Genomic DNA, 13,768 nt, shown 5'->3' on the forward strand with positions numbered 1-13,768 from the left:
TATTAAATTAGTTTATTCTTGTTATCAATTTTAACTTAAAAGTTCTGCAAAATAATTTTGAATATGAAATGTTAATAATATGGAATTTTTTCAGAAAATGGTCTTGATCATGTTGCTGAAAACATTTTATCTTATTTGGATGCTAAGTCATTGTGTGCTGCAGAAATTGTGTGTAAAGAATGGTATAGAGTGGTTTCAGAAGGAATGTTATGGAAGAAGCTGATTGAACGCCAAGTACGAACAGATTCCTTATGGAAGGGGTTAGCTGAAAGAAGAGGCTGGTAAGTTTTGTCATGGATTCATTAATTTCATTTTGAAAGCAAATTTTGTTGTTGTAGGAAATGTTTCTTACCAATAAATTTACATAGTATCATGAAATTTTATGAACATTTTTAATCTGAATATTTATGCAGGATAAAGCTTGAAATTGGGATGGCTATTAACTAAAAAAAATCTCTTTTCTGGATTGCTCACAGAAATCTTTCTTTTTTTAAGAAATTCCTTTTTTGTAGGTATTGTAAGAATGGCTATTATAATATTCACAAAAACGCAAGTATGCCATTTATCATGAAGAATTCTGGTTTCTTAGAGGATAAAATGTTTATCTGATATAATTTAACATGACTTGGTTACTGGCATGCAAGCATGCTTCATTACTAGTTTCAGGAACTGATGGAGTAGCTGGCAGAATTGGTGCTTTGTGACAAGTTCAAACATAAATTTATATCATTAGTTTAAATCTAGTGAGACGGCATGTAGAAATTACACAATTAAAATATGAAATCAGGATTTATTAAATATAGAAGCATTTATGATCTAAAGCAGTGGTGCCCAACCTGTGGCCTATCGCAAGCACGTTTGGAACTCAAAAATTGAAAGCGAGCCAGATACAAGCTCCTTTGGTCACCAATAGATGGTGCTGTTTTTCATTTAATTTTCTTTTTGTGTATGTATATACAGTCAAAAGTCGTTAATTCAGACACCCATAATCCGGACCTCAAAGCTACAAACTTTCTGCGCATGCATCGTGCAGAAACGGCCTTTACGACTGCGAATGCGTGTGTGCATGCGCATAATACGTTTATGCTTGCACGTTTAATGTATAACGGATGGTATAAGCTAAGCTAAAATTATCTAATTCAGTTAATGTTGCAGATTGCGTTGTTCCTTAATCTTCGAATTGGATCCGGCTTATTATTTTTTGCAGACTGTTAGAGCAATTTTATAAAAGTAAGCTTGAACTTTCAATTATGTCAAATAGAATTTCCGATATATATTTAGTAATATGTAAAGGATCTACAAAGCGAAAGTATGTTTCGAACTCCCTTAAACAAAAAGTGGAATTGCTACAAAAAATGGATAAAGGCATATCCTCCTTCGTTTCTCTAACCATTCCGAAATCTGTTTATCAATTTCACGCTGCTCTGCGGCGGGAAGGGGGGAACGCCGTGGCGCGCAATGAATTGGAAGTTAATCTGTCAGCACTATCCTTATCTTCGGGACAGATGTTTTTATTTTATTTGGCTTATAATTCCCTACTAAATGTAGTATTTCATCTCTATGTGCTCCGTCTTTGATATGATTTAAATCAAATTCCTCGTCATTATAATTCGCTTCCGATAAAGAATAAAATGACATATAGATTATTGAAAACGAAACAACTTACATTGAAAGAAATGTTTAATAAAGTAAACAAATAAATATTAAGCTTTTTTTTTTTTTTTTTTTTTGTAAATTTTGATACCCTTTAGATCATGATTTTTCTTTATTTCATAAATTACAGTTTCATATTTTTAATTTTATAATTTCTGCATGCCATCTTACCAGATTTAAAATGATGATCTATAATCCGGAATTGCCGAAGTCCCGACGAGTCCGGATTAACAACTTTTGACTGTACTATATATATTTGAGAATTTTTTTACCTTTAAATACATAAAAATACTAGATTTAATTTTTTTGAAGATAAGTATTTTTTTCACTTAAAATAAGATAAAAGTTATTTCATAACAGATTTTTATTTTATAAATTTTTTTGAGAGAAATATAAAAAAATTTCCTTTTTAAAAATTGTCTACTTCGAATTTGTTTTTTATCACAAACTTCGATATAAATACGCTATTGAAATAGTAGTAATGTTAGTCTTTTTAATTTATCAACATAAAAACCTATTTTAAATCCTCAAATTACAAAACTTATAAAATATAATTATTTAATGGTAACCGGTAAATAATGGGAAAGTAATACCGAATTTTTTCATTTAAACTGTGATATGCCTCATTATTAAGTATACAGTAAAAGTCATATTTAATGTAAAACAAATACCTGATAATTAATGTGTGGTACATATGTTGTTAAAGCCAAACTCGTACAGTCATTTAAGTGTTTATTTGTAATTTTTTATCTACATTTTGTCTTTAAATGTTTCATTCTTGAAAATCCACTTTCACAGAGGTAAGTAGATCCAAAGCAGGAAAACAGTCTCGGAAAAGTTTCTTTCATAAGGGGATATTTTCTCTCATCAACAAGGGTCCAAAAATCACTCTGCGGAAACCTTGCTTTTAATTGCAAATCTGACTGAAAATCTATAATTTCCATTTCCAGAACATCAACATTTTTGTTAAACATATTTCCAATCTTATGTGATACATCTGAAATATTAATTTCGGAAAAATGGGTTTGAGATGAATAATAATATTGATTGAACTTTATGGAAATCAGAGAAGCAGAGTTCAAAATTAAATGCATTTAGGTTTTCCGAGTATTTCTCTGTGTCAATTGCCTTGTGGTGTGGCTTGATAAATTCTGAAAATAGGTGAAATGTTTTTCTTTCATATGATTTATCCACAAATTTAGCTTTATCTGAAAAGCAGTTACAGTCCCAGTCAATTGAAAAAGGGTTTTTTTTCTTTCCCCTGGAGATCTTTATTCAGTTTGTTCAGTTTAGCTGTTATATCCACGAGAAAATACAGATCGGACAACCAGTTATTATCGTCCAGTTCTTTAGAACTTTCGTTTCCTGATTCTAAAAACTGCTTTATCGGCAAAAGAAGTTCTACAAATCGGTGAAGTACTTTTCCCTAGGTGAGCGAGCCATCTAACATCGGAATGAAGCAATAAGATTCCATGTTTGCTAGCAAGTTCATCAGTCAGCATTTTAAATAGTTTGCTTTGAAGTGGTCTGGCGTGGATATAATTCACAATTTTTACAACTACAGTCATTACATGCTCATAATGCAAGAATTTTGTACATAGTACCTGTTGATGAATAAAGCAGTGATAATGAAAGAAATTTGGAAATTCAGCATCATTCTTACACAATGCGATGAATCCAACAGTGGAACCAATCATGGCAGGGCCTCCCATTGTTTGTTATGGACACAAGTTTTTGAAGTGGCAGATCAAATTCCTTAATGTAATTTTTAATGTTTTGATATATATCTTTACCACGAGCATTTCCTTGAAAGGGCAAAACTGCAAGTAAATCTTTTACTGAGAAATCATTAAAAACCATTCTTAAAAATATGTTTAATTGAGCAGTATTGCATATGTCTGTTCATTCGTCACACTGCAAACTAAACAAAACACATTTTTTATATCATTTTGCTTTTGTTTCTCGATATTTTTAGCCAGTGATTCTATTCTATGAGTAACAGTATTTCCTGACAATTGAAAATTTTCAATGGCTGTAATTCTTTCTTTTTTATTTTTAAACTCTTGAAATAATGTTTCTGATGCAGCGACCATCGCTTCTTTAATTATGTTTCCATCATCAAATGGTTTCTTGTGCACTGCAAGGATGTGTGCAATCTTGAATGAAGCAACTGCAACGGCTCTCAATTCCGTTGCACGCTTAGTGAATACAGATTGTTGGGCTATTAATGCTGATTTCAATTCTTTCACTTTACATTTTCTTAAACTGCTGCCCATAGGAAATTCGATATCATATTTTTTATGAACTGTGGTAAAATGTTGTTCCACGTTGCATTTTTTGGAATCGCACATGTTGAGCCACAAATCAAACAAATACGTTTTTTTTTTTTTTTGAATGAATAAAAAATATTTCTCTTCCCGATCTTCTTGAAAATTATATGTTCATTGCTTCTTTTTCTTAGATTCATAATCAGCCATAATTTGGGTGTCTATTTAAATAGAAAAAATTTTAGCATGCATAAACCTTTAACGATATACCTAAATCTTAAAAGTAATAAAAATATTCTAAGCCTTGTAAAAACTATGTGAATTCATAAGCATATTTCAATTGAGTTAAATGATAAACTCCCAAAAACACTATTGTAATAAAATCACAACAAGCAATCAAGGAACTCAAAAAAAAAAAAAAAAAAAAAAAAACAGTTTCTAAACAAGCATGCTTCACTGACCACCATGTTGAACACAATTACATAAACTTAAAGCTACAGTAAGATTTCAACTTACAGCTTAGAAAAAACCTCTAGCAAAAATACAAATTGTAAAATGAGTTAAGATGTGTAAAAAACATTAACAAAAATTTCAGCATTTTAGTAACTGAAGCCCAAAAGATAAACATGTTGACAGCTGAATGCTGATGTCAGCTCTTTAAATCGGCGAAATGATGCCTGACTGACTATTTATATTTGATTATGGAAACAAAACTACTGCAGCTATATGGATGAGAGTGGTTGCAAAAGAAGGAGGGGAAATTAGCTTTAAGATGAACCAAAACTTGAAAATTCGATTTTTTTTTTCTTTTTTTTAAGAATTTCTCTTAAAAGGAGAGAAGTGGAGATGAAACGATCATTTAATTTTTGTATTGGAGCAGTTCACACAAAGATTGTAAATTTCCCCAAATTTTCTATCTCCGGTATTTCAGCAATTTGGCTTCTACGTAAAGTTTTTACTATTAAATCACTCATAATTCTTTTAAACTTTGATATTACTTTGAGTTCTTAACTGCATACATGACGAATGTATAAGAATGAATTTGCAGTCAATTATTTCATAATGTCTTGCAAGATATCTCTTATGACTATAAATGCTTATGATATTTTAACAATTAAGAAATATAAATGAATGGTTATTTTTAAAGTATATTTTTTGTTCATAGTACCTAATCCGGCTGGTGAGCACATACAAAACAATCGGCGAGCACAAGATTGGGCATCGCTGATCTGAAGGGTATCAAAATTTACCCCCCCAAAAAAGCTTAGTATTTATTTGTTTACTTTATTAAACATTTGTTTCAATGTAAGTTGTTTAAGTTGCTTCATTTTTTATCCTAAAACCATCTGTTTGATTCTGTACACAGACATAATTTCTTCAGTCATAAAGTTCCATTGTTCAAGTCCTGTAATTGCTGTGTCAAGAATTTCGACTAACTTAACAATCGAAAATTTTTTATTTTCAGTAACTTCTCTGTCACTTTCTTCACTATCTATAGTGGTATTTTCTGGATTTAAAGCCATGTTACAGATAACGCCATCCATTAATTGATTGATGATTGGGGCATTGTCATTGCAATGAAAAATTTGGTAAAGTATATTTAAGGGTACCCCTTGATGATTTTTGGATGTTCACATCGACCTATTTTCACTTAAAAAAATATCACAGAATTGCACAAAAATGGCATTGCGCACTCCCTTGACTTTATATATGTACATGTCGACCTATTTTCTTTAAAAAAAATCCCTTATATATGTACACATCGACCTATTTTCTTTAAAAAAAAATCCCAGAAATGCACAAAAATGGCATTGCGCACTCCCTTGAGTTTGTCCATGTACACATCGATATATTTTCACTTAAAAAGTCAAAGGAGCACCCAGTTCTGCAGTAGAGGTAGACAAAAAATGCATAATCTCAATAAACTACATTTTAAACCAAACAATAAAATAACATAAAAAAGGAAAAACCTGTTATGCATATAAGCACTACACAAAGCAAATATCCACTTACCTTACTTAGAAATTTCTTCGTGTTCAGTCTGTGGCACACAAAATTCCTTAACAGCATCCAAAGACTTCCTAAAATTATCTGATTTCGAATCCGTATATCAGCATCGCCACATAAATTCGCAAAAATAAGAGTAAAAAATATCATGTGTAATTCTGGACTGTCCTGAAAATGGCTACTAAGTGAACCTTCATTTACACGTCAGTCAATTAATGCACTTTTCCCCTTTCGTTCCAAATCGTACAGAAACTTCAAATTAATCTTACTGCTTTCAGCCATTCTACCGTCTAAACAATGAAACAAGCAATGTACTTCCTAACAACACACACCATAAAAGCCCTAAGAAAACATCCCATGATTCAAAATTTCCCTGAATAATGCAAGCGATTACATCATAATAGGGTTTTCATAACATTCAAGTACTCAGGTTACCATAAATGAAACAACTTCACGATAATACAAGGGGTACCCTAAAGTCAACTCTGACCAAAAATTTCTGTTATATTATCTTCATTTATTACCACTAGTCAACATAAAAGGTTACCACACACTTTATTATTCAGTTACTAATTTTCTTAAAAAAAATGTTTTGGCCATTGCAGCATGAGTCATTGCTCAAGTTGCCATGTGTTGATAAACATGCAGTGATGAAAACAAGATATAACAAATAATGATTCACCAGGTTAGCATCAGGGATATAAAATATTAGTAAGTGTAAAATGTTTCTATATACTAGAATTTTTCGGTTCGAGATGTATGCCAAGCAGATATGTATGTACGAAGCCAATTTATTGATCACACAAATTTATGCTAAAATGATTGTTTCTTCTATAAGAAGGTATTTTATTTAGTCACGATAAATTAAGAATCAGGATTCTGCACATGTTTCATTATGGAGGGGGAAAAATCAAAGCATTCATTCCATTAAAAAAAAAGGGGGTTGTTGGTGGCTTTAAGATCCGGATTTTACATCAGTGTGGATCTCATTTTGTACTGTATAATTACTTTAATGCTTAAAACGTTAAAAAAAAGGAAGAAGGAAAGAAATATTATTTAGCATTTTAACCAGAAAGATTAAAAAAAAAAGTTGAATGAAAATTATTTTGAGAGTTCTCTTTTGCTAGAGAGTTTTGATTTATTTCAACTCAAGATAAACTTCGTCTGACTGAGATGCAGATCTGCTCATGCCTGAATCATCCAACTTTGTTCTTAAGAACAGTGGTCCTTTCTAATAGAGTTATAATGTTCAAATCGTCTACAGCAGTACCTCTGGAAAATAAATTTGTTGGAGTTTCTTCTGATTTTCCTTATATCTCCATTGTTATCCTTCCCATCCTTCGGATGTTAAATTTTGGCTGCTGGATTAGCTACAAAACTGATTGACAGATATGTGGAGAGTATGGGGGGAAAATGTGGCCATGGAGCCAAATTATTGACACAGATTTATGTGAATAAATGATTGTGTTTCTTCAAAATGGACCTGTTTTTATTTAGTGCTGAAGTGAAATTAGGAAACAGTACCCTCCACATGCTTTATTTTGAAGAAATGTGTGCAACCCATGTGTGAAGCAATAATCATATGCTAAAGTAAAGGGCTACTCTTTTTTTTTTTTTTTTTTTTCATTTCTTACTCTCTGTAAGAGTTGTAGTTCAACCTGTGTTCGAACCCAGGCAAACGTGCTGGCTGCATGTGTACTTTCTTTGGTTGTAATGACAGTATGAGCCAGCCTACCCTAGAAAGTCACATTTTTGGTCTTGAAGACCCCTCTCTAAGTAGATGTACTCTTTGTGTACTTTATCATATTCCAACAGCATAACCGAACCAAAATTTGAGTGTTTGTACCAATTCCACTTCTTACTCACAAGCAACTTGTCTTGACACGATTCGAAAGGTACTCTGCCCTCCATGTTGGGAGTGTTTTCATTTAACACGTTGACTGCCAAACACGAGATAGCGTGTATTAAGGCTCTTCTTCTGGATGCCCAATGCAAGTTATGTCGAAATTTCTTGACTTACCACTTTTGCTTAGCACTTATTTTAGCTGTATCCAGGCGACAAGTCGAAGCATGTCTGTTAGAGTCAACTCATAGTGGGCGTCTGCGAGAGCTTTGTCTAACAAAACCGACTACAAAATAATTTGTAGGACCCTTTTTTCTAAAAAAAAAATTCTGTAAACTTTTTAATGATTGTTAAAAATCATAATTAGTATTTTTAATAATATAATATGATTAAACCAATTTAGCTTCTTGGACCGGAATCTGAAAAGTGTTGTGGTGGTCATAAAGTTGCCAAGTTTGGCACAAGTACAATCGAAGACAGCAACAGTATATTATTATTGTTATTTAATTCTTAGTATTCAGCTATCTTTGCATTTTTCATGTAATTCCTCTGCTTGAGATAAATGTCTCTTGTTTTTCTAATGTATGGTATCGAACTAAAAAGGAGTTTTAGTATGCCTGGGAAAGGACATTATCTTTGATCTACACTTAGTGTGCAGCTTTTCTGATTTTGGTCTGTAATCCACAAAAACTCAACTGGGAGACTTGAAATTCATACTGCAGAGGCACAATGTAGTAATTATAGAATGAGGAATGTATAGTAGCAAAAAAAAAAAAAAAAAAAACATACTGTTCAGAACAAATAGAAAAAGACCGTATTGAGAAAGTAGTGTTGGTGCAAAAACAACCAATGAGCCTTAGTAATGGATGCAGTCTCTCTCAGCTGCAGTGGTTGTGTTGCGCTGTCTATAGATACTCAACAACTGTATAACAGTTTTTGGAATAATAGTTCCCAATCATCAAGGACCGTCTGTTTCAGTTGTTTGTTCTCTTGAAAGTAAGATCATGCTGCATTGCATCTCTCTAAAGTATCTCGCACCTGTTCTACGGGATTTAGATCGGAAGCATACTGGCCAATTGTTTCTGTGGATATCTTCACTTTCCAGGAGCTCCTCAACAGCATGACTTCTATGTGGCCATGCATTGTCATCCATAAAACAAAGTCAGGATCAATGCACCATGGAAAAGATGAGTGGGAGGGGAATAACTTCATCACAGTAATGATCACTGGTAAGTTAAGCTCTGTCAAAAATGTGGAACTTCATCTATTCATCATAATGCGTCCCCATACAAGCACGCTAGGACCACTCCAGCTGTCTCTTTCCATAATGTTATTGGGATGAAAAAATGTCCCTTTCTCTCTCTGTATCACTTGGTGATGACAGTTGAAATGACAGACTGAAATGACTCTCAACATTAAAGAGGATGCGACTCCATTGATGAGATATTCAGTCTGTATGCTGTCTATACCTTTGTAAATGGTTTCAATGATGGTCTGCTGTCAGTATGAAGCATTCAGAAATAATGGCAAATAGTCACGTGTATGAAGTTTTCTGGCCACAGTAAATTGGGAGATATGTCATCCAGTTGCACATGGCAACCAGATGACAATTATCGAACAATTGCTGCCTACTGTCTTGTTTTGATCTCTTTTTGCTTACAGGGTGATATATCGAATCATCAGTAGCCATTTTTTTCCTTGGCCGACCACCACCAAGCTTTCTTGCAGCAGTACCTGTCATTTGGAGAGCTTTCCAAGCTCATGAAACAACACTTTTATCATTTTCAAACTCTTGGGCAACAGATGTCAAACTATGCCCCTCCTCAAGCTTGCCAATCATTCTAATGCATGTAAAGGTATCCTGATGTTTTCTTGTAGACATACTGCATGTCAATCTCACTTTCACTTACAGAAGAATGCTTAGAAAAGCACCTTTTTTCCTTCTTTTAAAGATGCCTTAGACTCTGCATGCTGACTACTTGTGTTTTATATGCCGTGACGTACCCTGTGTTGTCATGGTGCTGACATTTGCATATGCATCACCTTTCTACGGAATTGATTTTTAATTAGATTGATTGCAAAAACTAATTTTCTACAACTTCGTGGTTGTGTGTTGAAAAATGAATTTGTTGGTTATGTTTTGCACACTAGTGTGTTTTTAACAATTAGATGTGTATAAAATTAATTGAATTATTATTTTTTTTTTATTTTAAATAAGAAAAGCTGGATTCTACATTATGTGATGGCTTATTTTTTGCAATTTTTAACTACATAGTGCTGATGTTTTAAAATTGGCTTTTAACTATGTTTTTGTTAACTTGTTTAGGTGTGTTTTTGTTAACTAAAATTTTGGTTTATTTAATTTTAGTTAAATAATATCATTAACTAAATATTTTTTTCAATAATTAAAGTTGTTAATTCTTACCACTTGCATTTGAAAATCACTACTTAAATGGAAAATAAAGAAGATATACCAGTTCATGTTAAGTAGAACTCAAATCTTCCTTTGTCAGTGATTCTTTAGCATGTCATCTTATAATATTAAAATCAGTAGCATGTCATCTTATAATATTAAAATCAGTATGTTTGATCAGAATCATTTTAATTTGAGAGGTATTGAACTTCTGTTTTATAGAAATTAATGCCAATGAATTGTTTGAATTTTGCAATGTAGTAAAATTTTTATTCAAGTTCTGTATTCCAAAAGACTCTCCATCACAAAACATATATGCAGCCAGAAGGAAACGAAGTAGTTAACATGTATATAGTATATGAGGAGATAAACAAATGATTACAAATTCAGAACAAAAGATTGTTTGATTAAGAAGTTGTGGCATGAAAAAGGTTACAAATCAGTAGATAGTATAACTGCCTCTGGCAGCTATATAAGCCTAAACACAGCATTACATTGAAACAAGTAGGTCACCTATGACCCCCTAACAGAAGATCATGCCATAATCTTTGCAACTGGGCAGTTAATTCACCAATATTCCAGGACAGTTGCAGTGTCTTTCCAAGCATGTCCCAAACGTGCTGTATTATTGAGAAGTTTGATGACCTGGCAGGCCACAGGAGTACGTCATATCATTGAAGATATTGTTGGGATAGTCATGCAGTATGTGAATGAGCGTTGCCTTGCTGATAAATGGCACCTGGCCAACTTGATAGGATAGGCAGTACAACCAGCATTAAAATGTCATCCACATAACTGACGAGCTGTCATATAGTGCATTGAAGGATGACTAGAGGTGATAGTGACTGGCGACAAATCGTCCACTTACTCACACCGTTTGTAATAACCATATACCTCTCGACAACAAATGTTGGATTGAATGGTGTCTGCATTGGTCATGAGTGTTGGTATTGAATCAGGATTCATTGCTGAAGATATCGCATGCCACCAATCGGTCACACTCCACCTTGTCCGAGTTCGGCAAAAATCCAGTCAATGCTGCCTTTGATGTGTGTTCAGTGGTAGGCATCTTAATGGATGTTGGCAGCATATACCAGCATCGGCCACTCATCTCCAAATGGTTTCTCTTGATGCTACCAGATGCCTGGAAGGTGGTAAATGGTGTCAAATCGATGCTAGCAACGTTGTTGGTGGGGAAGTGGCTGCTTTTATGATTGTGCAATCCTATGCTCATTTGTATTCCTGCAATGCCCTGCCAACTCAGCAATGGTAGACTATCCCTTCTGTGATCCATGGTCACCAACACCGAGCAACTACAATTTCACTCTGACCGAGGTGGCAGTCGATATGCCTGTTCATCGAACTTTCTTCTCCGAGGTCTACTGTATGCTCCTTCTTAATGTCGAACAACTGTTTGTACTGCTGCCTGTTATGTCTGAAAGACATCTATAGTCTACTGTCCATTCAAGTCAACAGATTCATTTGAATAGTTTCATGCTTTTAAAATCTCCTAGGTGTATGTCTCTTATGCCCATAGCATGCTTACACTCATCTTATTGGTGTCAAAATTTAAAACATTTGCATATCTCTTATCAGGTTACATTCCTGTCGAATTTTGCGATTGTGACTCGATTTCTTCTGGGTGCATATACAGAGGGTGTTCACACATTTTTTGTAATGATTTGCAAGGATTTATAGATAAACAATTAATTATTTTCTAATATGTTAAATCTGATAGCCTTTTTGTTGAACTATCATATTACAGGTTAATTTCCAAGATAAAAGTCCCTTTCTTAAAATATCAAGGTTGATTTTATTCCACTCCTCTTTCATAATCTTCCAGAATCCATCCAATGTTTGGGGATGCCACTTACAAAGAGTTTGTTTTAAAAGTCCAAATACACAGTAATCCATAGGACACACATCAGGGGACTTGGGTGGTATGCATTTAAATTAAATAGTTTCATTTTTCATTTTTTCAAAAATAGAGCAATAGATTTAGAGTGGAACATGGTAAGCAATAACTATAAAACCTTTAGAAAAACTTTGTTTTCTCTGAACCAACATATTGTGTCTTTTTCTCCTGTTTTTCAGTTGTATATTAATCATTTCCTATTACAATCAGATAAGTATATCGAAACCTCGTAAGCTGTAACTATATATTTCCATTTTTCACCTGCCAAATAATTTTCATACAGCAATCTGCTCATAGTCTTACTCTGAGAAACATGTTTCAGCGTTAGGCGATGAACATCCTGTTTTTTTTTTTTTTTTTTTTTTTTTTTTTTTTTTTTTTGTTTTGATTAGCTTTAAGTTTGTTCATAGTTCCTACAAAGATATTTAAAGATTTTACAATACAGTACAACGTCCGTAATCCGGACTCGTCAGGACTTCGGCGATTCCGGATTATAGATCATCAATTTAAATCTGGTAAGATGGCATGCAGAAATTATACAATTAAAAATATGAAACCGTAATTTATGAAATAGAGAGCAATTATGATCTAAAGGGTATCAAAATGTACCAAAAAAAAAAAAAGCTTAATATTTATTTGTTTATTTTATTAAACATTTCTTTCAATGTAAGTTGTTTAAGTTGCATTGTTTTTTGTGTGTAAGTTGCTCTTTAAATCTCTCTTCTATAAACAGGCATAATTTCTTGTTCAGTTACAAAGTTCCATTGTTCAAATCCTGTAATTGCTGTGTCGAGAATACAGACCAACTTGTCAATCGAAATTTTTTCATTTTCAGTAACCTCTGTCACTTTCTTCATTATCAGTAGCACACATGCGTGAGTTTGTGGCTTTGAGGTCCAGATTATAGATCATTCCAGATAATGGATGTCCGGATTATGGACTTCGTACTGTAGCTCTTTGGGGGCTAGACTTTCTTTTAAAACATGAGGTGCGACTTTAGATTTAATAAGAGCTGTATGTACCTTGTTTGGTATGCATTTTTTGCCTTTTTCCCAGTCAGATGTAAACTTTGACTTTTCTTTCCTTTCATATTAATTATGTCTAAGAGTATATCTCTTTGGACAGCGCAAAAGTATAGCGTTCGATCCATTGTTTATTTTTCTACAACATTTTAAAAAAAAGAATATTTTTAATGCTACAGAAGATAATTATTCGAATTTGATGCCAGTAACGTTTTTATTTTAAAATTAATATTTAAATTAATGGAGAAAATCGAAATCGTTACAAAAGTGTGTGAACATCGTCCGTATTTTTTTGCGACAGAATGTATAATCAAATTCTTGCAGTGGTATTTTCTGTCATAAACCTGTAGGTGTAGTGCTTGAAATATACTTCTTGGTGGGAAGTAATTTGATATTTATGTTTTCTATTTTTACAGGATAAAATATCTCTTCAAACCTGCTCCTAGTGAACAAAATCCTGACCACACGTTCTACAGGCGTTTATTTCCTAAAATAATTCAAGACATTGAAGTGAGTGGAATCTCTTAATTTATTCACTTTATATTTATGAAGGTTGATTAAGACATGAATTAATGAGGCACAGTAAACCATCAGAAATTTTACCCAGTTATTTTTGATACAGATTTATATGTTGCTGTCTGTTAATTT

At 33.0% G+C, this 13,768-nt stretch overlaps 1 protein-coding gene across 3 annotated transcripts in view; it reads left to right on the top strand.

The window, feature by feature from the left end:
* The window catches only part of LOC118194134 (F-box/WD repeat-containing protein 1A-like), a 133,023-nt gene that overhangs the window by 32,888 nt on the left and 86,367 nt on the right, over positions 1 to 13,768 (top strand). For all 3 annotated transcript variants that reach the window (XM_085807277.1, XM_035365316.2, XM_085807276.1), the window contains exons 3-4: positions 95 to 281; positions 13,537 to 13,630. In XM_085807277.1, coding sequence (XP_085663403.1) covers positions 95 to 281; positions 13,537 to 13,630 — 281 coding nt within the window. The remainder of the gene's footprint in view (positions 1 to 94; positions 282 to 13,536; positions 13,631 to 13,768) is intronic.

Source organism: Stegodyphus dumicola, chromosome X1 (genome assembly GCF_044657685.1).
Source record: "Stegodyphus dumicola isolate Sdum_Otavi_A_Nest chromosome X1, ASM4465768v1".
Classification (NCBI taxonomy): domain Eukaryota; kingdom Metazoa; phylum Arthropoda; class Arachnida; order Araneae; family Eresidae; genus Stegodyphus; species Stegodyphus dumicola.